This window comes from Sycon ciliatum, chromosome 10, assembly GCF_964019385.1.
Source record: "Sycon ciliatum chromosome 10, ocSycCili1.1, whole genome shotgun sequence".
Lineage (NCBI taxonomy): Eukaryota > Metazoa > Porifera > Calcarea > Leucosolenida > Sycettidae > Sycon > Sycon ciliatum.
In genome coordinates this window covers 8,705,903-8,733,165 of record NC_088652.1, presented here as the reverse complement: position 1 = coordinate 8,733,165, position 27,263 = coordinate 8,705,903, and the positions used below count along the sequence as shown (strand labels likewise).

Sequence of the window (27,263 nt, the reverse complement as noted above, 5' to 3'; positions counted from 1 at the left end):
GACTATGTACACGACTGTACAGTCCTAGCCAGAGAAATCCGACCTCATGAGCACGGCGCTACATTATACATGGAGTCGGATTTTTCCACAGGGAGTGTAATGGTTTGGTTCAGTTTGGAAGCAATATCTCAAGCTCTGTTGTCTGTATTTCTGGGAAACAGATGCCGTGTAGCATCGGTACATTGCGCACTGCAAATGATGGTCAAAAATGGAAGTGGAGGGGAGAGGCGGAATCTCACTTCAGTGCACTATACCTACAAAATAAAGTGCATAATTATGACTTTCAACTTGCACAGCTTTTGACACCCTGGGACTGGCCGTGGTACAGATGCGGCTGGACGTAGATGGCATGAAATCAGCCAATAGGGGTCTTGAAAATATATCTAGCAGAGTTGATCCTGAATAACCTGTTACGAGAACCCGTACCAGAACAATTTGGCAACGAGGCAGTCCAGTCAGGTGACCATCTTCCACTCTCATTGCATGTAAATACTGCCGCGTACGTATCCTTTCCCTGCCCAGTCACGTGATAACCATCGTCACATGTCAATGTGATGTTGGAGAATGGCGTGGCAGAACCTAGTGGTGACGATACGTCTGGAGTGTTTAGTGGAGCTGCTAGTTTCGTCACGTGTAGGCGACCGTGACCTACACCATCAAGCATGAATGCTTTTAAAGGGCATCCTGGAATCGGCTGCGTGGGGAGAGGGCCTGTGCGCCAATGAGAAAGCACAGCATCTTCAACAGACAGTGTGGTACCGTAAATGCCTCAAGTATTCCGGGGAAGTCAATTGGTCTACACGTCATGCCATGGTTTCAAATGTGCCTGAAGTAATAGAGAAATTGAGCATGTTGGGAAATCTTTGAAGTTTGTGCCGCTGGGCGTCCCATTTTGTCAATGATTTGTTCGCCTTGAAAGCTAGTCATAAGGACTGGTTTCCTGCTGCGCATATCACCAGCGTAGCTGCATCGAAGAGCAACGGTGGGGAAAGGCCTAATGGGGAAGTCTTCTCGTTTCTGTGTTGCGTGTACTTGTCCAGCAATTTTCGTTCATTAATAGCAGCCCACATCACCCGTATCATAACTCAAATAGTAATTATTCGGAAGAGTGTTTCTGTGTATGCATCACCGACCCAAAGCCCAGTACAATCATGTACTAATAGATCGTAGACAGATTATTAATTTTCGTGAACGGCATGCTATGGTTAAGATGGTGTTGTTCCTTTCTTGCATCTATTCTCTGCGCGCTGCCATGTACGTGAAGTATGCTTTTCGGAGGAGGTCCATAGTGTGTGTGTGTGGGGGGGGGGGGGGCTACACATCCTTACCTCCAATGCAACTCAAATTCTGGGATGACCATGTGCCGTTTTCCCCGCACTCTACCGACAAGCCAGTCCTTGGGTCGTAGTCCTCAGGGAAAGGCTCACTCTTGCAGTGAAAATTGACGATGTCCAGATACCTACCCACTGTGATTTGCAGCGTTGAGCCTTTGAAGGAGTGATCGATGTTGCTGCTTATAGTAATGTTATCCGATTCAACGTTGTATATGGGAGGTAGAGCGGGACATCTGATTGCTACAGGAACAGAAGGCCAGAAAACGACATGTGGAATCATATGGATTCTCTATCACTCATATCCTGAGTAAGAGCCGTTGCACAGGGAATGCAATCATCTGGTGGATGATGTATTACGTAATTATGACTTTTCAGTGATGTAATGATGATGCACGCGTGACGGGTAACCAGCATAATGGCTCTATACTTGATGATGGAAAATCATGTCACATCGGTACATGAATGGACTCAGATGGAGAGCCAAGGTTTAATTTATACAAAAGAGAAAGACGAAGGAACTACAAGTTACGCTATACTGTCCACTAACATCCAAGATGTGCTAGAGCTGTTAACCAGTTAGTTGTAGAATGTCAGTACCGTCGGCCAGTGTCGTGCAATGTTATCGCATGAGCTGATTGTTTAGTAACTGGCGGTGTTAGTGGACAGTATAGCGTAACTTGTAGTTCCTTGGTCTTTCTCTTTTGTATAAATTAAACATCGGTACATGTTGGCACTTTTGCAGCTGGGAATGGAGTTGCATGGGCATGATGGGTTGATGTGAGACCACCTGATGTCTGGTATTTTGTATACTGAAACATTCAACACATCTTCGTAGCGCTAGCAAACGGCCTTCAAAATCGGAAGGTTCAAGGTTAAGGAGAGACCAAAAAGGGAAGGTAAGCGCAACGAAAACGAGCGCAAGCTACAGTCCCAACGGAACAAAGAAGGTGGATTGTTACTGGACGATGACGAGACCAGTAAAATACTTGACAAAGTGGTCTAACTACAATTCGAAGCAGCAAAGCAGCACACCACCCAACTTGGGTAGCTCAGAAATATCAAGGATAAATATACACACACAACAGAGGCGAAAGGCTGTGTTAGCTGTAACTTAAAGTTTCACGCATCGGAGCGATCATCAGACAGCAGCATTCACTATCGAATTCTCTACGAGCAGGCCTAGATATTTGATGCTAGTGTGGAAGTTAGTGCATATGTGCGAAGTGAAGACGTGGCATTGGGACAATGGTATTGAGTTCTTTTGTGAGAGTTAACGGATATAGGTGAGAATAGAGGCGATAACAGGGCAGTGTTACCCAGTCATTAAAGGCGATAGCGATGGTAGCGCAAGACCACAGCAAGAGAGAAAGCACCATGGCGCCACACCTGGTGCAGGTTGCGCCATGTTGAAAAACTCACGTAACTGATGGTGAGAATCTGGACAGGTAATACTTGTTCTCGTGTCTGCATTTCGACACCAACTCCGACCTTTTGTTGATGTTGACCGTTTTGTCTGCTTCCAGGATCTCCAGTTTCTCAGCAAGGCATAGGGGACACCGCTTGGTCGCGTTCGAGTAGGCCTGGGCCTTGGTGACGACGGCCCATTTCACAGAGTGCGGAGTGTTCTTCCGCTTGAGCTTCCATATGCACTTGGACAGCTCCGTGCTTTTTTCCATCCTCTCATGCCTCGTCGTGCTCATGTGATTGTTGTATCTCTGTTTAAAGGGTGGTTTTGTTAGGCCGAGGTACTCGTGCCGCTGCTCTCTACCGGTGTGCTGGACTGTTGCCTTGTACACGATGCATCGTACTTGGCAGTCGCCGTCCATTGGGCAGGTGCTTTTGTCTCGGCAGTTGCATCGTTTGTCGGGGACGTTCTTGTCCTGTGTTTGTCTCTTCCTTTGAACATGGTTGTTGTGGGATTTGACATATTTGGCATACATGAATAGCTAACTTTGACGTTGTTGCGGTTAAATATCTGACGCAATCGGCAGCCGTGAGTAAAGTGTGTGTCGAGGAGTCGGAGGAATTTGTGTGCGATATCTGTGGCCACGTTCTTGCTAAAGGGTGGGTTGTACCAAGTGATGTTGCGCCGCCTATTTTTCTTTCTTCGTCCTGTCTCCTCCTTCCTCTCTTCCATGTACTCGACTCGTTCCACGTATCCACTCTCTCTGAGGGCATCGTTGTACGCTGGTGCCGATTCCTCAAATTTGTGTCGGTCACTTGATATGTCTGTTAGTCGTCTGCTGATTGTCTTTGGCAATTGTTGGATGATGGCCGGTGGGTGATTGGAAAGTTGGTGGACATAGACGGGCTTGTTGTTCGGCTTCCGGTATGGTTGGTATTTCCCTGTTGACAAATCCAGTGTCACATCCAGGAAATCTACCGTCTTCATGCCAGCGCTGATGGTCAGTTTCAAACCGAGATTCGTGAAAATCTGGCATATGGTTTTTCTGGCGCGGTCTGCTGTACTGCCCGTCGCATCTCTGATCACCGCTAGTCCATCATAGCGGTACAATCCGATGTCTGCGCTGTCGAACTTCTCCGATAGCTTTGACAGGGCATATGTGCCGACCAGTTCGCAGACTTCTGCACCGTCGAAGCAGCCCATGGTCACGTCGAAAAGTCCTCTCCCGTCTTTCTTCATCCACTCCCGAGCACTGTTGAAAAGCAGGGACTTCCGCGAGTGCATGACGATTTCCTTATCCTGCTGTGTAATGTCCGTGTACTGTGTGGCGAAAGTGAGCGCTTGTCCGAGTAGGTCCTCGGATATGGATGGGTAAAATTCTGCAATATCAAAACAGATAAACGAGCATGTGGATTTGTTTTCCAATCTTCGGAACCACTCGATCACTGCTGTTGTATTTTTCCACGAATTGATGTTGAGTTCTGATCGTACTGTCTGGACAATTCTCTCCATGATGCTTTTACTGACTCGGCCAATGTCGCTTTTTGCAGGGTTGATAAGCCGGCATGGAGTGCTTTGCTGAAAGTTTTCTTTGTGGTCTTTTAATGTGATGTAAGCATCTTTCCTCGCCATTGTTTCGGACCGGTTAGCTATGTTGAGATCCTCTGCGATCTGCTTGGCTTCGGCATTGACGTCGTCGTAGATGTGGTCAGGTGCATGCCGATAGTGCTTGGTCACGTTATCTGTCAGTAGCTTACTGTAAAGATCTGTGTCCACCGAGTGCAGATTCCTTGTTTTATCCGCAGCGACTAGCATGTCATCGGATCTCCGGATCCTTGACAGGTCCTCTCTCATCCTTTCTTGCAGCGAGTCGTTAGCGCGGCGGAACTTGACGTTTTCTACCATACTCCATAGGTCCTTCTCGAACTCGATCATGTCGTCTCAAGGATAAATATACAGATGGGGGAAGCTTTGCGGAAAAGAATTGTACAAGCCGAACGCCAAACTCCTACACAAAAAGACGCTACCCTCAATGAATTCTTAATTTCACAGAGCACGCTTTCCGTGGGCAATGCAGATAAGTGTGGGGAATGCGGATGAGCAAACTCCAGCCATCAACACCACCGCTGCCGTCCTCAGCCCCTTCTACAAATCTCTGCTTCTCAAGCTGAGGTCGAAGCACTCCTTCGCGGAGTTGACAGCCTCTATAACCTATCATCCAAACCGGAGAAATCCCCCAGTATATAATGTACTTTTGATTGTATACTATGGTCGTACTGGCTCCATCCCTTATCTCCTAACCTACTACCCCTCCCTCACCCCTCCCTCCCGATGCGTCTGCCCACTGTATTGGCAAAATTGCAAAAACAACTAAACGAACCAGTGGAATCCCTGCCGCATTTAAAGTCTGTTAATCAACGCACAAACTAGCGCCTTAATCACTATAGGAGAAGTCCATGCTGGTCTCGCATGTGGGACTGATACATTGCAAGCCAAATAGAATGCAATTTACATATCTGTGTACGAATCATTCCACCTCCATGAACGTAGGTGGTACTGGTTCCCAACCTAGCTGTGCTCACGAATATCAATTTGAAAACTATTTCAATTTAGCAGGTATGTGTCATATTGGTGGATCCATAAATAGCACTTACGTGAACAAGATGGCGCCGATGGTGTCCATTGACCGCCGTTTCCACAAGTTAAATACTTCTGCGTGGTAGATTGTGATTGACCGGTAATGTAGTAACCAGTAACACATTGTACATTCACTGCATTTCCGTGGAGAACAGTAGTTCCAGAGTTGGTCACTCTTAATCCAACAGTCTGCCTTGGAACAGGGCAATGTATTTCTGAAAGGAAATGTACGAAACGCTTTTATGTATTCTCAGTCGGAGTTACAGACGTAGGCGGAAAGACGGGGCCAGTTAGCATGCTGGTATGGCAAGACAGTCAGCTTTTCCTGGGATACTGTGAGTGGTCTGATCTAGAGGGGCTTGTTGCGGTTGATGCAACGCCAGGCATATAGGATATGAGAAAATAAAAAAATCACGGTTCGCGTGAGACTCGGCTGGAAGCCGGGTTTTCCGCATCCGTAGGAACGCCATCACCCTTCAAGGATCAAGGCGCAGATGCAGCTCCTAAAGCAGTGGGAGGTAAGTAGATCAGCTCAGCAGCAAGTGGTCAAAGACCGAAAATCACATTCACTTCATCCATGTTTTCCTCGTGCCAGGCCACGAGTTCCCAATTAACTGTGGGTCGCAGCACGGCTGGAAAAAATCCTTCTGCTTCCAAGCAGGACCTGAATCTGGTACTCTCTGTTTCTCAATCATGGTCTTAGACCATCCCACTACGCCTGCCTGTCCTCTATGTGATATGATAATAATAATAATGCAATGAATATAACTAAATGCGCACTCATATCACAACCATGGGGACGAATAATGTATTCCAAAACGTTTTCTTGTCACAATTATCAACCTTCAACATCTGTCCGAACGTATCAAACAACACGTGCCGCTCTCACTATTGTCACAGGCGGCTAGGTCCTCCCGACCAAAGCGTGGCCGACCACGTAAGCACCCGACTCCACTTCTAAATTTAGTCCTGGTCAAGTCCATTACGACCTAACACACCTATCCCCCCGAAAATCCACCTCAGCAAATCACATGATACCGATACTACGCTCAATGGCAGATTTACTGTGTGAATCCCTCTCATTCCTGTTTAACTTAAGCTTATCTACTTCGTGCTTCCCCAATTCCTGGAAATCGGCCTCTGTTACCCCATTATATAAAGGCAAAGGAAGTGCCTCTTCACCAACAAATTATCGTCCTATTTCACTGCTGCATCCCGTCAGTCGCCTTTTCGAATACCGGATAGCACTGAGTCTCAGCAGCTTCCTGCATCGCAACAAATTAATATCACCGTCCCAATTTGCATATGTTCCACAGCGATCAGCAACGGACCAACTTATCCTGCTTACTCACCAGATGGCTCGTGTCTCGGACAAACACAACAGATATGATTGTGCATTTCTTGACTTCAGGAAAGCCTTCGATAAGGTTCATCATCCAACCCTGATTGAGAGGCTGAGTACTTTTATGACTCGAAACTCAGTGAAATGGTTTGAATGCTACCTCAATCAGAGAACGATAGCTGTCAAGATTAAGGAGACGATCTCTCCCCAATATCTTTTGAATTGTGGTGTCCCTCAAGGCTCACATCTTGCACCCCTGCTGTTTTTAACCTACATCAATACCCTTCCCGACACATTGACCCACAGCGCCCCTTATCTATTTGCTGATGATGTTACACTGCTCAACACTCATAACATCGGTTTACCTGTTGGTGAGAATCTGGCCAATTTCCAGTTGGATTTAACAAGCTGCCAGCGCTGGGCTAGAGGCATTCACCGGGAGTTTTCTGCGGCCAAGACCACCATGTTCTCCAACTATGCTCCTCCACCCTCTTCGTCTGTCCAAATGGACAACGTATCACTCAATGTTAAAAGTACCGTAATCCATCTAGGCGTTGAGATCAGCACTAATCTTAAATTCCAAGACCATTTCACTACTGTGTTCAAAAAGTTTCGCCAACGTGTAAATTTGTTATGCTTTATGGGCCGTCATCTATCGCATGCATATATTGCCCTACTCTACAAGTCATATGTACGACCCACAGTAGAGTATAAATCCTATTGTAGTTTCATCATTCTCTTTAGTCACGAATTCCATTGATAATTGTGACAAGAAAACGTTCTGGAATACACTATTCGTCCCCATGGTTGTGATATGAGTGCGCATTTAGTTATATTCATTGCATTATTAAGATTATTGTCTCCACGTCGCCTTTTTACAAATAATAATAATAATAGCACATTTCGCGTAGTAGAGCACTAAATAAAGAAATTCAGTGTTTTTTCCACTTCTGTCTTGTGAGCATCATCAGCTAGGTGTAGTAGCTGCTGATACTGATTTCTCTTCGGGTGTCGAGCTGCACAGTTTCTTCCAGTCTGTCTTATCTGCTGCTTGTTGTCGGCACCTGGAAAGGTCTTCCATGGTCTTCATTGGCACACCCAGCTTATTCAGCTGAGCGACCAGACTTGTGGCCAGTGTCAACCTTGGTCGTCCACGAGGTGCTTTGTTGCCCTTGTCAAAATACCCGCTCATGGCCACTTGCGGTGGCGTGTCCGTGTCCATCCGTAGCACATGACCGGTCATTCGTAGTCGCCTACATGCAACTGTGTCTGATATAAGGTTGCTTTTGGTTCTGCGGTATAGGTCGTCGTTTGAGATTGTGTCTGGGTATCGTATTCCAAGTAGTGATCGCATTTGACGCCGGTGGAATGCGTCTGCCTTGGCCATTGCTGTTGACGATAATCCCCAGGTCTCGCAATTGTACAGGAATGGCGGCAGTACGATAGCGTTGTACAGGAGTAAGCGTGTCTTCTCCGCTACTTTATCTCTACGCAGCCATAGGGCGTACAGCTGGCCAAACACGCGAGAGGCAAGTTACATGATATGATAAGGTTCAGCATTATTAGCAAAAGTGTTAAAAAAACTAAATGAACCAGTGGAATCCCTGCCGCATTTAAAGTCTGTTAATCAACGCACAAATAGCGCCTTAATTACTACGGGAGAAGTTCATGCTGGTCTCACATCTGGGATTGATACATTGTAAGCCAACCATAATGCAATTCATACATAAGTGTACTTGACGTCTTACTCTTTTCCTTGTTAGCCGTGGTTGGCTATAAAAACCCTGCAATCGCCATGCAAAGTGGTCATTGGCTGCCCCAGCCATGTATTGCTCGGAATAAGATAAAATAAATAAATAAAACATTTAACCAAACGACGAGGAGACAATAATTTGATAACCGCAATCAATAAAACGAGCTGAACCGACATTTGTGTACTTTATTCATGCACTGTAAAACGGTGGAGACGATGTGCAATAAAACGATGAAAATATGAAGAAATGTCACTGCTGTTGTTCTTAGTGTTATTTCTCTAACTTAGATTTTCTATAATAGTTCAATTTTGTTTCAATGTCCTTTAGTACAACGACGATTCCTGATGAGTGTCGTGCGAAAACTTGTTTGAATTCATATTTTTCTCTACAACATTTCTTCATAATTATTTTCATCGTTTTATTTCACATCGTCTCCACCGTTTTCCATTGCATGAATAAAGTACACAAATGTCGGTTCAACTCGTTTTATTGATTGCGGTTAATAAAACATTCCATCTCAAAGAACGTAGGTGGTACTGGTTCCCTACCTAGCTATGCTCACGAAAATCAATTTTGAAAACTATTTCAATTTAGTAGGAATGTGTCATATTGGTTGGTCGATAAATATAGCACTTACGTGAACAAGATGGCACGGATGGTGTCCATTGACCGCCATTTCCACAAGTGATATGCTTCTGCGTGGTAGATTGTGATTGACCGGTAATGTAGTAACCAGCATCACATTGTACATTCACTACTATTCCGTGGAGTACAGTAGTTCCAGGGTTGATCACTCTTAACCCATCGGTCTGTCTTGGAACAGAGCAATGTATTTCTGAAAGGGAATGTAACAAACGCTCTATTCATACTCACTCACTGTTGTCTCGATAATATAGAGCGACCGACGCGGAAAGGTGCACGATAAGGGCTCTCGTGGCCGGGTTTTGAGGACTTTATACAGTGTGTGGTTCATGTTTTCATGGATCCACCTTTTCCCGAGTTGACACAACTAGTGAGGAGTTACGCCTTTTATGTCTTCTCAGTCAGAGTTTCGTAGTAGGCCAGTTAGCATGCTGGTATTTATTTATTAATTTTATTTATTTATTTCACTCAACTCGTTGTTCATGACCAATTGGCACGCAAAGTGCGAGAGAGGGGTGATAGCCAACCACGGCAAGAAAAGAAAAGAAAGGAATATAGAAAAAGAGAAGAAAGATGGATAGACAAGAATCCAGCAATGAGATCCTATCGTACTACATTATGCGATCGGAGTGCATTTTTAAAGCTGGAAAGACATTTTGATGTCTTAACATGCTGGGGAAGTTGCAGCCAAAGGCTGTAGGACAAAAACAGAGGAGAGTTGGTAAATGCGGCTGAATTAGCACGGGGAAGTGAGAGACTATTACGAGTGGACCGGGACAGAGAAAACCAATTGAATACGGAGAGATGAATGGGAATTTTACCTTGGCGAATTCTGTGGATCAAAACGAAAAGCTGCTGTTTGCGATTATCTTGCAGTGGCTGAGTATTGCTGATACAATAGAGCTCAAGACTAGGAAATAAACGCTGCTTGTTAAACAATATTTTAAGAAGAGATTTATGTTGGATTTCAAGTTTGTTCACAAGATTTTGACTTAGACTACACCAAGACTGACATGCAGACTGGAAAATAGGTCATAGATACGAGCGATAAAACATAGAACGGCATGTATTTGGCAAATGAGAACGATGAGGATATAGTATGCCGAGAACACTACTAATTTTCTTGCAAATATAGTCTACATGAGGAGCCCATGTTAGACAGTCGTCAATAATTATACCAAGGTGCTTATGATCATGGACAATTTCTATGGTCGATGAGCTGCCAGGACATGATAAAGACGCATTACAGAACTGATCTCTAGCACCGCTACAGAAGAACATCACTTTGGTCTTACTAGTGTTCGGTCTCAGCTTCCAAGTCGACATCCAAGAAATGGTGGAGTTTATCTTTTTCTGGAGGTCATTGACTAGCAATTGCTTGCAACTACTTGAAGCGGAAACTGTGGTGTCATCGGCGAATAGTGAAACATTAGGGACAGACATCGGTAGATCACTGACGTAGACTAAAAAGAATAGTGGCCCCAGGATTGACCCCTGTGGCACACCAGAATTAATTGCCTGGGGAGACGAGAGGGTGTTGCGGACGCGTACAGCCTGTAACCTATCAGTTAGGTAGCTTTCAAAGAAACAAAGCAGGTTGCCACCAATGCCATAGGCACCCAACTTGGCAATCAGGCCTCTATGCCAAACAGTGTCAAAGGCTTTCGCCAGGTCAAAGAAGCACATGCCAGTATGTTCTTTCAAATGTCGGGACTGCATGATGTTTTGGATTAGGTGGACTAGGTGCAGAGCTGTGGAGTCCCCTCGCCGGAAACCAGACTGCATGGTATGCAAGTACGGTGACAAGTGTCGATATAGCTGATCGTACACAATGCGCTCAAACAGCTTTGAAATACAGCACAGTAGGGAGATGGGTCTGTAGTTCGTTGCATCCGACCGGCAGCCTTTGCGCTTATAAATTGGGACCACTAATGCGTATTTCCATGCGGAGGGAAGGATTCCAGACGACAGAGAGATGTTAAAGAGCAGCGATAACGGATATGCTCGGCTGTCTTGGAGGTGTTTCAGGATTTCGTTTGGTATACCATCGTAACCAGGAGACTTCTTATTTGGGAGACTGCGAATGTATCTGGTTACAGTACGGGATGAAATCGTCAGCGATGTAAACGTTGACTCTACAGGTATTTGGTGGATAGGAGGAACTAACCATTGAGGTCTATCCTTAACGCAGAAGCTGGTAAACTGCTCATTCAGAGCATCCGCAATATCAAGAGGCGCAGTGGCGGAACTTTGGTCAGACTGTGTGATTGCAGTTGGACTAGAGCCAATGACGATGCTGATTTACGAAGAGTTCTTATAAATGAGTGAAGTGATGGACGCTGGCTGTCGGTGAGAGAATTAGTAATGGACTGGATGTATTCTTTATGGGCTACACGTGATAACGTTTTTGCTATATTCCGCTGTAATGGACTGGATGTATTCTTTATGGGCTACACGTGATAACGTTTTTGCTATATTCCGCTGACGTTTGTACTGCGTTGCATTGGACGGGTATCGCAAGACAGTCAGCTTTTCCTGGGATGCTGTGAGTGGTCTGATATAGAGAAGCTTGTTGCGGTTGATGCAACGCCAGGCATATCAGATATGATGAAGCTCAGCAAGTCATGTAGCAATATTGTTTAACAAACGGACCAGTGGGATCTCTAACGCATTTTAGGCCTGTCATTCCACGCACAAATTGGCGCATTAATTACTATGGGGGAATTCCATGCTGGACTCACATGTGGGACTGATACATTGCAAGCCAAACAGAGCGCATTTCACATATCAGTGTACAAAAACATTCCATCTCAAAGAACGTAGGTGGTACTGGTTCCCAACCTAGCTGTGCTCACGAAAATCAATTTTGAAAACTATTTTAATGTAGTGGGTATGTGTCATATTGGTGGATCCATAAATATAGCACTTACGTGAACAAGATGGCACAGATGGTGTCCATTGACCGCCATTTCCACAAGTGATATGCTTCTGTGTGGTAGATTGTGATTGACCGGTAATGTAGTAACCAGCATCACATTCTACATTTACTACTATTCCGGGGAGAACAGTAGTTCCACGGTTGATCACTATTAATCCAGCAGTCTGCCCTGGAACAGGGCAATGTATTTCTGAAAGGAAATGTACCGAACACTCTATTCATACTCACACAATGTTGTCTCGAGGTTAAGAGCGACTACCGCTAAATGATCCACCACAAGGGATTTCGTGGCCGGGTTTTGAGGACTTTAGACAGTATGTCGTGCATTCTCTGATGAATGCGCGTTGATACAAGTTCACACAACTAATCAGGATTTGCGTCTTTTATGTGTTCTGTAGACGGAAAGCTAGAATGCACTTAACATGCTGGCATCGCAAGCCAGTCTGCTGTTCTTGAGAGACTGTGAGTGGTCTGATCTAGAGGGGCTTGTTGTGGCTGATGTAAGTTAGAATTCTGTGTAAGAATGCTCATCTATACCAACATTTCCATCCAGTTTGGGGCTAGACTCGATATTCAAGGGCATGATTGTGCTTGGGTCGAGAAAGCAAAATGTCAATTTGCACGAAAATGTAGTTGCTCATAGGTCAGGCAATTATGTGTGTTGCGGACCGCGTGTAAATTACGCTTTCAGGCGCAGGCTAAGTTGTTACGACTTCGGTGGGATTTGCAGAAGATTTGGGCTGCTCCTACAGTTGGAGCCCATGCTTCCTGGAATCGTAGTAATTCAAGATGGCAGGTTGTAAAATGAAATGCCGTAATCCCGCTTGTTATAGCACTTACGGGTTTGGAACCCACGAAACAAAAGTGTAAAGCTAAACCTGTTGTAGCTCTACGATTAGTTGATAATGTTAATTAATTCGGTATTCTGGAGATTGTGGAAACACGTATCTGATAGAAAGCTATCTTTCTACTTCGAAGTAAGGCAATGACAGAATTTCAATACTCAAATCGTCATTACATGTACTGTACCTGCCAAAGGAACGACCAGGGGAACTGGCAGTGTGTGACCATCCGCCGCAATGACATCGTCCATGACGGAATTATCTCTCTTGTTTCGTGGCCTCCGTTGTGCATCATCACTGTTGGAACTGTTGCTTTCGGGTCCAGTCAGAATGTCAAGAGTGCTGTTCCCGTGTATGCGAAAGAGCTGGAACTCGTATGGCCGGCCTTGATTTAGCGATGCGGTGAAGCTGTTATTGGCGTTCAGTGCACTTTCATCCCATGAGCAGTTTGCATAAATATGCGGCTTTCGATAGCAGTTCAGCTGGAATGGACGATAGTTAGCACGGTGCTCGATGCCTTCACCTTCAACAGTCTCTAACGTCTTCCAAGGCAGTGTGATGAAATGAATGGTGACGTTTTCTCTTTCAGGTTGGAATGTGACAAAGTTCAGAGGTGTCTCTGTGACGTCCCGCACCCATTTGGATTCTGAAAGAAGAGAAAAGCAGTCCAGACTATTAAAATGTATATGCAAGCGCAGTACACATTCCAGAAACATTATAGTTATGGTAAATTGAAAAGTTTCTTGCTAGTTAAAAGAATTCACGGTTCGCGTTAGACTCGGCTTCAGCCGAGTTTTTCGCATCCGTAGGGACGCCACCACCCTCTTTGGGGACAAGCCGCGGAGGCAGCTCCTTAAGCGGAGGGAGGTGAGAGGATCCGACCCACCAAAAAGTGGTGAAAGACCGAAAATCCCATTCGCTGCATCGATACGTGCTGGTTACTAAGGAAGAAAAACGTTAACATTGGGTCATGCCTCATTCACAAGGCAAGAGGCGAGCAACTTTGCATCAAGGGCTTTTGCATTTTACTACCTCCTTTCTTCAATCGGAAAAGGCAATAAGTATTATATGTAGCCAACAACAATAAATTTTAAAATCAAAACTAATCTGAAAGAAGAGAAACACACAATAAAATGTCATGAGAGAGAGAGAGACGGAAAGCAAATTGATCTTATGGATAATGATTCAATCTCTCCATGCCATAACCTCATCTCAAGACGCAGAGTTCTATTTTCCAATGTATAGACCGTATCAATGAGGATCTCACCGTTTGATGATGGCAATGCAGTAAATAGGCCGTTGCGCAGTGCACTTACCAGACGTGTTTACATCCTGGAAGAGCACCGTTGGCACCTTTCTCTCTGCAGTCTCTTTTGGATATGCAATCAAGGCAAACGGCTCGTCTTCCTCATTCTCCCTGATCACGGTACTGCTGTTGATATTTGTGTAGATATTCGTAGCATTCCAGGGGCTCGATGAGTCGGGTTTTCCGAAGATCACGACAGCGCTGATGGACTCTGCGGATGATAGTTCCAGTTTCGGATTGCCTGGAAGATTGAATAAGAAGAATACATTTCACTTGCAAGAGATCTGTGCCATTTTCAGTTTAGGCCACAGAATGACTCATGTGTTGTAGGAAGGAAGGTAGCCTTCCCCAAAATATCACGGTTCGCTTGAGACTCAGTTAGACTGCGTTTTCAGCACATGGGAGGCGAGTAGATCAGCCCACCAGCCAGTGGTGAAAAATCGAAAATCCAATTCGCAGCATCCATATTTCCCTGGTGCCAGGGCAAGAGTGCCAACAACTGTGGGCCGTAGCACGACTGGAAATAATCCATCCGCTTCCAAGCAGGACTTGAACCTAGTAGATCTACCCTGTGTTTCTCAATCATGGCCTTAGACCTATGCCTGCCCGCCTTCACAAGCCTAGAGTCAATTCACAGGTCGTGGTCGAAATTGAAGAGATTATGACCAATGTGCCAGGAACATTCATTTACATGTGTTTTTTCTTTGGTACCTGATATGCTTGATGAGCTGTGCCGAAAAATGGTAATTGCGTACTCAAGTAATAAACAAGTTGACCTTAGGAAATTGACTTCAGCTGATTTCTTATTCGTCAATTTTCTACGTTCACGAAAATGTTTATTGCAACAATTCCATGCTCATCTACATGTGTACATGTATTTCTTCATCTACACGTATTTCACCGTCTGTTCAGTTGATTATGAAATCTATACGAATAACCAGCAATAACGATGACATTTAGCCCGCCACTAGCCTACACAACACGTCAAGCCATTACCCCAACACTTACAGATTGTGTGCCCATTTCCAACATATCCTGGGTTGCATGTGCAGCTGAATGATCCTATGGTGTTGGTGCAGTTTGCATGCTGATGACACGTGTGATTGCTGTTGGCACATTCATTATAGTCTGCATCAGAGAGAAAAAATCAACACGAAGAGTATGAGATTATTCCGCATTGTAGAATAAAGGCAAACACTGGATTTTCACATTCGTTAGGGTAACATGTATTGTCTTAGCTGTGTGGCGATCATGTTATTATTTATTATTATGATTTATATGGAACGTCCCCCTTCATTGTGTGCAGACATCAATGCACACGTCGCCACTTCTTCCGCCTCACCCATTTTGACTGTTTACATGGGTAAACAGCAACAAAACTGTGAGTTTTCGCTCAAAGTAATGGTGTATGACAATTATTAATATTATTGTACGCACGTCCGCGTTTACGTCAACAGTAAGTCCACGTATTCGCATGTGCCAGAAAACAGGCAGAGTGGGCAGAGAGGAAAACAAAAAATAAAAGTAAAAAGACAGCAGGCGATAGGCACATAACTCATGTTCGATGATAGGTGCTCAATGCACGGGATCTATTCGAAAGATCAAAAAATGAAACAAGAATAACAGACAACGACGATAGGTTTGTAACTCATGGTCGATGGTAAGTGCTAAATGCACGGGGTCTGTACAATGCCTTTGTCCCATCCGTTAGTTACTGCGTACATCCTGGCACAGCCCGCGCCACACTGGCCTGTCAGCGGCGATGGCCCGCAGGTGCTCCAGGTCTGCCAAGTTCCTCCGACTTCTCAGTCCTGCTGATTCTAGGTCCGCGGATAGTGTGGACACGATGGTTGTCCGTGGCCGCCCTCGCCATACCTTGTCCCCACAAGGTGAAGTAACTCCGCATAGTGAGGGCGGCAGGCGTGTCTTGAGGAGTCTGAGGATATGCCCAAACAGGCCCCATCTGGATCGCCGCATGAGGGCACTGATGGGGTCTGCGTGGCATCTGCCGTACAGGGCTCTGTTTGGAATCACCTGCGGCCAGCGGATACCCAGGAGACTCCGAAGTTGTCTGCGATGGAATGTGTCCAGACGCTCCCATGCTGAAGCCGTCAGTCCCCAGGTGCCTCCATTGTACGTTAGCACAGGGATGACAAACGCGTTGTAAAGCCTTAGCCGTAGACTTTCGCTGATGATCGATCGACGACACCATACCGTGAATAGCACTCTGAAGGCTGCCGTTGCTAATTGTTTCCTTCATGCAACATCTTCCTCGTCGCCGAGGAGTGATCCGATTTTTTTGTTTTCCGCCATACTTCAGCCAGGCGGTCTCCTTCCCGGCGCAATGTTGTTTTTTTCTGTGAGAATACCATAAGAAATACGTCAAGTACACGTAAATTTCGTAAACATAAAGTGGCCAGGCTGCTCAAAATAGAGTACTCGATGGCCAAGGGCAGGGCTACTTACAATAAGAACACGGAATTTTCATATTTCACTATCCGAGGTAAGTATGAATAAGAGTTTATTGGCCACCATTTCCCCAAAAGTTATAAACTCTCAGTCAAATTATCGCTGTGATTAGGTGTATTTGTAACAACGAATAATGAATAGTTGAACTCGCCTTCTTCTTTTTTCCATAGTAATGAATGTCACTGACATTATTATTACAAGTGTGATTTGCACCTGACAATGAGAACAGCATAGAGGTTGCCAGATGGGAAGGCCCGATAATTTGGATAACGTTTTGTGTATCATTTCTGGTATAATGGTGGCCCATAGACTGTTTTTGTAGTGACATACACGTACTTGAATATTTTTCAGGAAACCTGCCTACACTCAAGAGAGCAGTGAGTGCATTTCACGCAAATCCATTAGAAGTATCGTTTCAACTTGTTTTGTCTTCATGACCATCATCCTTGAGTGTAGGCATGTTGCATGCAAACTAATCAAGTACAATGAAGCTGCGTAAAGCTTCCTTCAAGATTTTAATAATACAAGTGCCTACACACAAGTAATTATCATTAGAGCCGTCAGATGCGAAAACCGACCTTATGGCAAACAGTGCACAGTGCAGAAAAAAGCAGTTGAAAGGTGGCGCTTTATTTATGTTTTAGTGGGACTAAGGGGCTTGATTTGTATAATGAAAACTCTGATGAGTAACTAGTTACCTTTTAGTAGTCTGCGATTGAACTCCCTATTACCTGCCATTCGCCCAAAAAATGAAAACCTACTAACGGATTTGAGAGTAAATAGAGCACGGGAGTGAACTAAGCTTACATTGGCAGCCTCCATTCTAGGTACTATTGGCTTGGCAGAGTAAATTCCCGTACATGACTGTAGCAGCCCTGCTACCATGACTTGTGCATGTGTTGGATCATGATATGCATGTGTTTGTATGGTGATGTCCACAAATCAACGCTGTACGCTGTACTATATTTGAACACTGCTGTGACTTGGATTAGCTGTAGATCCGCGCGGAACTCTGCACGCGCTGGATCTGGGCCCGTGGTTGTTTTAGGAGCCGGAGATGCTCGGTTGTGTTTTGTTCCTCTGGAGTACGAGTTGTTTCCTTTGTAATTTGAATAATAATATGTAACCCGAACCGAGTCCGCTGTTACATTGGCGCAGTGAACAGGACTTAAATTACAGAGGATTCACACTTGGCATGGCAGGAAAGGTAAAAGTCAGCGTAAAGCTAGACCTGGAACACGAGCTTGGCCCCGACCACTTGCAAACTTGGCTGTGCCAGCTAGGAATTGCGTTCCAGCTACATGTCGTCACCGATAAGAAACAACAGCATTTAGTTGCAGGCTCAAACCTCGGCGAGGATGCTGCGCATTACTTGTGGCAGCAATATGCTACTGTTCCGTCCGGAAATGACCCGTTCCAAGGTTTGGTGGACTTGTTTGAAGAATATTTCGGTGGAAAGCGCAGTAAAACTTCCCGCTTGGCCGCCCTTTTTGCTGTGGCTCAGCACGATGGCGAGTCAATCCAGGCATATCGCCACCGGATCCAGAAAGAAATGCGTGCGTGCGTGCGACCTGACAACCAGCACCACGTGGAGAAGGTTTTAAACGCAGTAGCTGTCCACCTGTTCGCCCGTGGGCTGATGTCGCCTTACACGAGACAGAAAGCGCTGGAGAGCGGCGAAGACACCCTCGCAAAAGTTGCAGAGAGTGCCCACGCAATACCTTTGGCCACAGCAACTGTGGGTGAGCAGCAGTCTGGGTCAAACATTGCTCATGGAGGTTCCTCAGCAGAGGTTTCGTTTGCCTCAGGAATGCAGCACCGTCGACCTGCAGCACCCAGACCAGCACAACTATGTGACTACTGTGGGGAACAGCATCCACCAGGTAAACGATTCTGTCCTGCTACCTAATCAACCTGTGGAAACTGTCATAAGAAGGGCCATTTTACAAGAGTATGTCGGAGCAGCCGCGCCGTGCAGCATACCGAATCAGTAGCGTCGTCCCGTAACATGACACGCCAGATGCCACCACCCGCAGGAACAGAACCCTGTGGCTGGATGGACAGCCAGTATGGCGACGTGTTTAGTGTCAGAGCGGGGAAGACTGGGTTTGTCCTGCCACTCCGCCCGATTCTACTGGATTATGCACACCAGTTGCACATGTGTGTGGACAGCGGGAGCACAGTGTCCATTCTGCCCCTGTCCCAGTTGCCTGCTGGCCAAGACCTGGGCTCACCATCCACGCGGATTCGGCCTATTGGTAGCCAGGAAGTACAACCCGTGGGAGTGTTCGAGGGACGGCTCAGCTACCGTGGTTATGAGTGTGTGGAACTAATCCACGTCATCGATGACAGCCGTTACCATGTCGTATCCCTCCTCGGTGAAGGTGCCAGCATTGCACTCGGCCTTCTGGAAAGTTCAGACACCAGGCCAGATGTGTGCCACGTCTTGTCAGTGCCTGGTATGCCCGCCGCGTCCATGGAGCCCACGGATGCCCTGGCTGCAATGAAGGGTCCGGTAGCCGTAACGCTGGACGAAGATGCGACGCCTGTGCAACAGACCGCTCGGCGAGTCGCTGCAGCTCTCTTGCCGTCACTTCGCCAGCAAGTCGACAAGTGGGTAGCGCAGGGCGTAGTTGAGAGAGTGGAGACAGTCAATGACAACGACTTCATCTCACCGCTAACGCCAGCACCAAAAAACGACAAGACGATCAGGTGGTGTGTTGATCTGCGATGGGCAGCTAAGTCAGCTAAGTCTACGTCTACGACGACAGCCAGGCCTGGAAGGAAGCCGTAATTCGTCGCTGACTGTGTCTTTTTCCAAAAAGGGGAGAAATGTAGCAGCCCTGCTACCATGACTTGTGCATGTGTTGGATCATGATATGCATGTGTTTGTATGGTGATGTCCACAAATCAACGCTGTACAGTGTGCTATATTTGAACTCTGCTGTGACTTGGATTAGTAGATCCGCGCGGAACTCTGCACGCGCTGGATCTGGGCCCGTGGTTGTTTTTAGGAGCCGGAGATGCTCGGTTGTGTTTTGTTCCTCTGGAGTACGAGTTGTTTCCTTTGTAATTTGAATAATATATGTAACCCGAACCGAGTCCGCTGTTACAATGACATTCGTCAAATTCTCTGCTTGGGTAATTCCGGAGAACACAGTCCCAAGCGAGCATCGGACTGGAACTGTTGATGGATGTGTACCATTGCCACTTTGGTTTATGTTAGCATTTTGCAGAGGTTGACTTATACATGTAACGCCTGGAGAGATCGGACAGAACGAGTAGTCTGGTAACAATTTGTTTTCAACCAGTAGCAAATCAATAAGGGAAAGTCTGCATCGGAGATGCCCACAACGGTTATGGGGCAACTAGTAATATATCCCATAATGTTGGCAGGGAGAGCCAGGTTAAGTACATAATCACAAGTAAATCTGGCTCTACAACGCGGTCATCAACCTTGTTTAAGAATGGGTATCTCAATTAGCAAGTTTATAGCGGACTTGCCCCGAGTCAACTAACAGTGAGAGGTGATGTGTACCTCCCATAAAATGATATCCCCTCCAGTAACATGTAATGCTGCAACCGCTAGTAAAACAACACAAAATCTGATGTGCCATGCGTGATAAACCTTAGTAATAGGAGTATTTATTATTTTACTTGGATATACCCAACAGGCATGGCCTTCTTACAGGGTGCCCAAGGAGAAATTGTGAGCCCGTAGCGCGAAAAGCAGGCAAGCTACGCTGGGATCGTATGATAGCGGGTAGTGCATTAATTAAAGCGGTTAGGACGAAGAAATGAGAGACTGTAGAGGCCTGGCTGGGAAATGACTGGGAGGAGAAAGAGACTACTGGATGTTTGGCATCTGGTTTGGGGTGTAGTGTGGGTAGCAACATTGTGTGTCGTGAAGATTTGGGAGATGAGGGGACTGCCAAGGGAACTGATGCCCCGAAAAGTAAAAATGAAAAGCTTAATAGTGAGGCGTAGACTGAGTTACCTTAGACACCTCGCATCAGGGAACGCTACACGTTGACGCTATAGGCTGATATGCACACCAAACAAAGATTTCTATGTATCGATTCGTACATCAAGTTTCATCTTTCCATCATAAGCTCAAGTACATCAGCATAAAATATAATCTCATTCCCATAGATCCGCCATCCTAGATTGTACTGTATACATATTTCCCTACGGCGGTCTCTATGTTACATTCTACTTCATATAATCACAGAGCCTTCAAGAAATGCTTCTGCACGGGACAATGCGAATGAAATATGCTTCACAAGACAAGCATTATATGACTAGCTCTAGGCTTAGATTATCATTGGTGAAAATGACAAATGCCACATATTTATTATTACAGCGTGCGATAGAGCTCTCGGCCATTGAAGAAAATGTTGAGTCACCTCCACCATTACACTGCGCTCTTAGCCGACTAGACCCTCCTGCACACAACCATCACCACTGCGAGGACACTTCCGTAGACGATATTGATAACTCTCTCCTTGACGAGCTATGTGTAGTAGCGAAACAGCTGTCAGAAAGAGTTAGCAACATCGTCTACGGAAGGGCCCTCGCAGCGGTGATGGTTGTGTGCAGGAGGGTCTAGTCGGCTAAGACAAGAGCGAAGTGTAATGCTGGAGGCGACTCAACATTGCCTATAAATTGATTGTATGTCTCCAAATCCATGACGCAGAGGTGGATGCGGATGACACATACTGGCACGTATCTAGTGGTAACCTTATTGGACCGAGAAAGGACTTTTTACTGTGAACACATTCTCACAAGACGCATGTTATTTTTTGCTGCTTATACTTCACTCAGTGCCGCAATCTCTTCTAGGATACATACTGGTAACAGTGCTGCCTATGAATATACCCCATGTCTACAACTCCATGGAAACATGATTTCAGAATTACATCATCTATCACCATGTCATCCACAGCGGGAAATAAACCTCCCATCTTGCATGCAAGCGTGAAGTTGGGCCCATACGTGATGTAGAAGACAAAGAGTGTTGCCAAAGCTACCCATGAAAATTAAACTCTACCAGAAGGTTTATACTCTCGATAAAGTATCCTTCAAATGGTCTTTTTTCGAGGTATTCTCCCGGTGTTTCAGAACAGCGTTTGACCTTACAATATCAGGGTATGACACTGTCAAATCATGTGAAACTGTGGAAAAGGGTTTTACCTCTTTCAGTGTGGCTTACACATATCATTTTCATTGTCTTCAACATACATGTATGTATATAATGTACTATCTCACCTTCACAGTAGCCCTCTGACCACTGGAGGTTTTCTTGACATGTAATGGTGGCATTCTGGGTGTTCTCAGATGTGCTCTGTGACCAATAGTAACCGAACATGCACTCCACAGTTGCATTGCTTCCAATAGTGATGTTCGTATATTCTATCCCAACAGCATTGGTAATGTTTGGCCTTCCACACGATATTGCTGTGAAAGAAGATGTGCGGGTAAAAGAACACAATGGCGATAACATCGTTGATAGGGAGTTGGGAATTCGGTAAGGGTTTACGAATCGGGACCATCACATTACGGAAACATGCATGTAGAAGCAGCAGAAGAAGATCAAAAGTGGGCTACATTTGTGCTGAGGAAACACAAGCTGTGCGATAGTTAACTGAAAGAAATGTTCCGCTGTTAAAGAAATGTTTATTGTGATCACAGATTGTGCGTTGGGCTAGTAGTATGAAGGATTATGTTTGCATTCATAACAAAAATAATGTCTAAAAAATACTCACGTTCGCATCTAATGTCCCCTGTTTTGTGTGACCATTCTCCACTAGTTTCGCACTTCACTCCCATGATTGTGACATTGCTTTCTTGCCCAGCGATGTGATATCCGGGGTTGCATTCGTAGTTTATGGCACCACTGCGAAAGGCATATCTGTAGTACTCCTTGCGTGGAAACAGCGATGTGTTTCCATTGAAGTGCGATGTAGATGGTACAGGGCATTCTACAGCTGTATCATAGCACCAAGAGACAAACAATGGATGAGCAAGTAAATGCATTGCAACGGAAGCTGTACTATTTCATGAAGTTAAAGTTATATCTATCTTGTAGACCAATGTGACTGATCCAAGTTCGAGGTCGAGCTTCCTGGCGGCTGACTGACACTTGTCTGACTCGACACTGGTCTCTTGGAAACATGAAAAATGCCGGACCGGCCATTTGCCAACCCTGCAAGAAGGCACTACTCCTCGCTCAGTACACAGTGTGTCAGTGAATGCACGCCTCGCCAGGAGTGCCTGAGAAGACTAATGAATATTTTCCTCCAAGATCCTTTCATTGTGCAGTGCTCGCCCAGCGACAACATCACTGCGGATAGGAACGTTCAGTGACACACCGGTTTCATAACGACAAACACCTTCAAAGCACCAGTTCACAACACCGTCACTTCCGACTATCGTGTGGCACACTCGCAACATCGACCACAATTACTAAAATGTTCCAACTTTGGGGGTAATGTATATCCTTCAAGCATGTGAGCTCTAGCTTCTTGCCCGTCAACTGATGGACTCACGACTGGCGCGTCACAAATGCCGGGCCATCCACTCAGGAACCCTGCAAGACCCCAAACCATCGTATGTTCCACATCCTGGGTCCAATTGGTCTCCTTAAAATCCTCGAGACCATGGGCCTTTTGGCAGTTCCTATCTACCTACATGAAAATTTGAAATGTTTGGAGTACTTTGGGCCCACCACTGAGACAACACGAGAAGGACACCCGCCTATAGCAGTACTTCTGGGCCAAGAAGGATGAAGGGAAGGCATGCAGCATTCAATGAGCGGTACACCGCGGAGCAGTGGCCTACAGTAACAAAAGCAAAAGGTGCAACCTGTGCCTGGCAGAAAAAATGGCACCCGCGCAAGCACACAAGCACCTCTCTCTCAAGAGAGGAGTAAGCTTGTGTCAAAGTGTCGCCACGAGAACAAGTACTACAGTAAGTATCGTTTATAAAGTGATCGGATATAATGATATACCGGTTATAGTGATAGAACACGTCAAAATCAAAATCAAATCAGAAAAAATACAGCTAAAATATCACTATATACACTATTATCGGCTATACCGATATATCGCTTATTGTGATGGACTTCAGGAAGCAAACCATATCAAATGTACAGGAAAATATCGTACCTTCGGAGCTTCAAACCACCCACAGCCATCACCTAATTAAGTAAGATACAACCAGGTCCAGTGGTTATCACCTTCCACCACTGCTGTCATTCGCACTTTTCGATTTGCCCCATGATGCAGTCATTTACGCTTTGCACTGCCGCCAATCACAACTTTTAGATTTGCGCCGTGATGCAGCCATTTACACTTTTCTTTGTGGATATATAAACCAGTACTGATCCAGATTTACTTATTATCGTTTTCTGATGATCGCTTAGTGCGTGAAACTCAGAGTTAAAAAACGTTCTCTGTCGTCATATTGTTAGTATGGCCATAATTATATATTTGGAACTCGGATGGTGAGCCATGATTAAATGTAGAAACTCTTAACTCTTAACTCGTATCCATTTTGTCTTTTTCCTTTCTATAATTATTATATAATATAATTATTGCAATTTTAGATGATAGGCCAGAGGAAGAATCCGAGCTTACCTGAACAAGATGGGATTGGTTTCGACCATCGTCCGTCAACTCTGCACTGCACCGTCTCTTGTGTCTTCATCTGCCTTGTTGAGTTGGTTACATAATAGCCAGCTGAACATGTAAAGGTCAGACTGTCTCCAAATGGAACACGAGCGGAATAGTTCCAGATCCAACGTACTTGAGAGTATGACCATAATTGCAGCCAATGAGTGTAAGAACTGCGAACTGTTCCGTGCTTGATGCTCCTGCGCCCGTCTGTGAAAGTTGCTCGGCAAACCACCCCTGGAATATAAAAAATGGAAACACTCGAAGAATCAAAATCCCCGTAAATAATACCATTGAAAGTAAGTAAATGATCGCGTCCGATCCCGAAAGGAACTCACGGTGGGTTGTGAGGGGATACGTCTCACAACCACTGGTACAAGTTATTTTACTTGGGTATACCCAACAGGAATGTCCAAGGAGAAATTGTGAGCAGCTAGCGCGAAAAGCAGGCAAGGTACGCTGGGATCGTATGATAGCGGGTAGTGCATTAAAGCGGTTAGCACCAAGAAATGAGAGACTGTAGAGGCCTGGCTGGGAAATGAATGGGGGGGGGGGGAGAAGGAGAATACTGGATGTTTGGCCTCTGGTTTGGGAGGCAGTGTGGGCAGCATCATTTCAGGTCGTGAAGATTTGGGAGAGGAGGGGACTGCCAAGGGACCTGATGCCCCGAAAAGTAAGAATGAAAAGCTTTTAAAAGAGTGAGGCTGAGGCGTAGGCTGAGTTACCTTTGACACTTCGCATCAGGAAATGCTACACGTTGACGCTATAGGGTGATATGCACACCAAACAAAGATTTCTGGGTATCGATTCGCACTCATCAAGTTTCATCTTTCCTTCATAAGCCTATAGGGTGATATGCACACCAAACAAAGATTTCTGGGTATCGATTCGCACTCATCAAGTTTCATCTTTCCTTCATAAGCCAAAGTACATCGTCAGACAATATAATCTCATTCCCAAGAACCCGCCATCCTAGATTGTAATGTATACATACATATTTCCCTACGGCGGTCTCTGTGTTACATTCTACTTCATATAATCACAGAGCCTGAAAGAAATACCTCTGCACAAGGCAATGCAAAAGAAAATGCTTCACAAGTCAAGAATTAATTAAATGAATAGCTCCAGGCGTAGATTATCATTGGTGAAAATGACAGATGCCTAAGAATTATTATTACAGCGTGCGACAGAGCTCTCGGCCATTGAAGAAAATGGTGAGTCACCTCCCTGCGCTCTTATCCGACTAGACCCTCCTGCACACAACCATTACCACTGAGAGGACACTTCCGTGGACGATGTTGATGACATCTTCCTTGATGAGCTATGCATTAGCGAAACAGCCGTCTGAAGGAGTTATCAATATCGTCTACGGAAGTGTCCTCGCAGTGGTGATAGTTGTGTGCAGAAGGGTCTAGTCGGCTATTAGCGCAGTGTACTGGTGGAGTTGACTGAACATTGCCTATAAATTGATTGGAATATCTCCAAATCCATGAAGCAGTGGTGGATGCGGACGACACAATCTTACTGGCAAGTATCTAGTGGTAATCCTATTGGACAAAGAAAGGACTTTGTACTGTGAACATTATCATTAGACGCATGTTGTTTTTGCTGCTCATACTTCACTCAGTTCCGCAATCTCTTCCAGGAAACCTACTGGCGACAGTGCTGCCTATGAATATACCCCATGTCAACAACCAGGCAGGCACAGTGGGTTGGTCAAAGACCATGATTGAGATACGAGAGGTACCTGGTTCAAGTCCTGCCTGGGAGCGGTTTTCCAGCCGTGCTGCTACCCACAGTCAACTGGGAACTTGTGGCAAGGCACAAGGGGTACATGGATGCAGCTAATGGGGTCGCTTTCGGCACTTGTGCCAGTGGTTGTGAGACTTACCCACTCACCCCCACCGTTAGGCGCTGCATCTGCCGCTAGGGTTTATCGGGTGTTAGCGGCCGTCGTGAGTTCCCTTCGGGAACGGATACGATAATTTACTTTTTTTTACTTTACAACTCCATGGAAACATGTTTTCAGGATGCCATCATCTATCACCATGTCATCCACAGCGAGAAATAAACCTCCCATCTTGCATGCAAGCGTGAAGTTGGGCCCATAGGTGACGTAGAAGTGTTGCCAAAGCTACTCATAAAAATTAAACTCTACCGGAAGGGTTATACTCTCGATGAAGCATCCTTCAAATGGTATTTTTTCGGGGAATTCTCTCGATGTTTCGGAACAGGTTCTGACCTTATAACATCAGGGTATTACAACGGCAAAGCATGTGAAACTGTTGACAAGGGTTTACCTCTTTCAGTGTGGCTTACACATATCATTTTCATTGTCTTCAACATACATGTATGTATATAATGTACTATCTCACCTTCACAGTAGCCCTCTGACCACTGGAGGTTTTCTTGACATGTAATGGTGCCATTATGGGTGGTCTCAGATGTGCTGTGTGACCAATAGTAACCGAACATGCACTCCACAGTTGCATTGCTTCCAAGGGTGATGTTCGTGTATTGTATCCAAGCAGCATTGGTAATATTTGGCTTTCCACACGATATTGCTGTGAAAGAAGATATGTTGGGAAAAGAACACAAAGGTGATTACATCGTTGAGAGGGAGTTGGAAATTTGGTAATAGTTCACAAATCGGGATCAGCACATCGCAAAACCACGCATGTAGAAGCAGCAGGAGAAGATCAAATTCACATTCGTTACTTGTAGTACTCCCTATTTGGATTTATCTAGATCCTCTATTTGGTGAATTCCTCATTTATCTTTTTTCCTCTTAATCTTTCTCCGATACATACGATACTAAGGACAGAAACACACTTCAGGCTCTTTGTCTACATCTTGAGAGATTAGAAGCGGTGGTGAGGCTTCCTGCAGCTTTATTCGTAGCAAAAGGCTTCAGAGCAGAC

At 45.4% G+C, this 27,263-nt stretch overlaps 1 protein-coding gene across 1 annotated transcript; it reads right to left on the bottom strand.

The window, feature by feature from the left end:
* Nucleotides 1–1,307: 1,307 nt before the first annotated feature.
* LOC135825963 (sushi, von Willebrand factor type A, EGF and pentraxin domain-containing protein 1-like) lies at nt 1,308–26,778 on the bottom strand. The gene is made up of 9 exons (XM_065338604.1): nt 26,718–26,778; nt 24,307–24,579; nt 22,435–22,656; nt 21,938–22,126; nt 15,209–15,328; nt 14,211–14,441; nt 13,082–13,540; nt 12,045–12,242; nt 1,308–1,574 (listed from the first exon to the last, which is right to left on the bottom strand). The coding sequence occupies exons 2-9, from the start codon at nt 24,374–24,376 to the stop codon at nt 1,315–1,317; spliced, it is 1,749 nt and encodes a 582-aa protein (XP_065194676.1). The 5' UTR covers nt 24,377–24,579; nt 26,718–26,778; the 3' UTR covers nt 1,308–1,314.
* Nucleotides 26,779–27,263: the final 485 nt, after the last annotated feature.

What these genes read in the sequence shown, in the direction of transcription:
- LOC135825963 (XM_065338604.1), bottom strand. Translation starts at nt 24,376, where the DNA reads ATGAAGACACAAGAGACGGTGCAGTGCAGAGTTGACGGACGATGGTCG. An exon ending in CCAGGATGTAAACACGTCTG is followed by an intron (nt 13,541 to 14,210) that starts GTAAGTGCACTG and finishes CTCTTCTTTCAG; the next exon opens with AATCCAAATGGGTGCGGGAC. An exon ending in CCTGGTCGTTCCTTTGGCAG is followed by an intron (nt 12,243 to 13,081) that starts GTACAGTACATG and finishes ATTTCCTTTCAG; the next exon opens with AAATACATTGCCCTGTTCCA.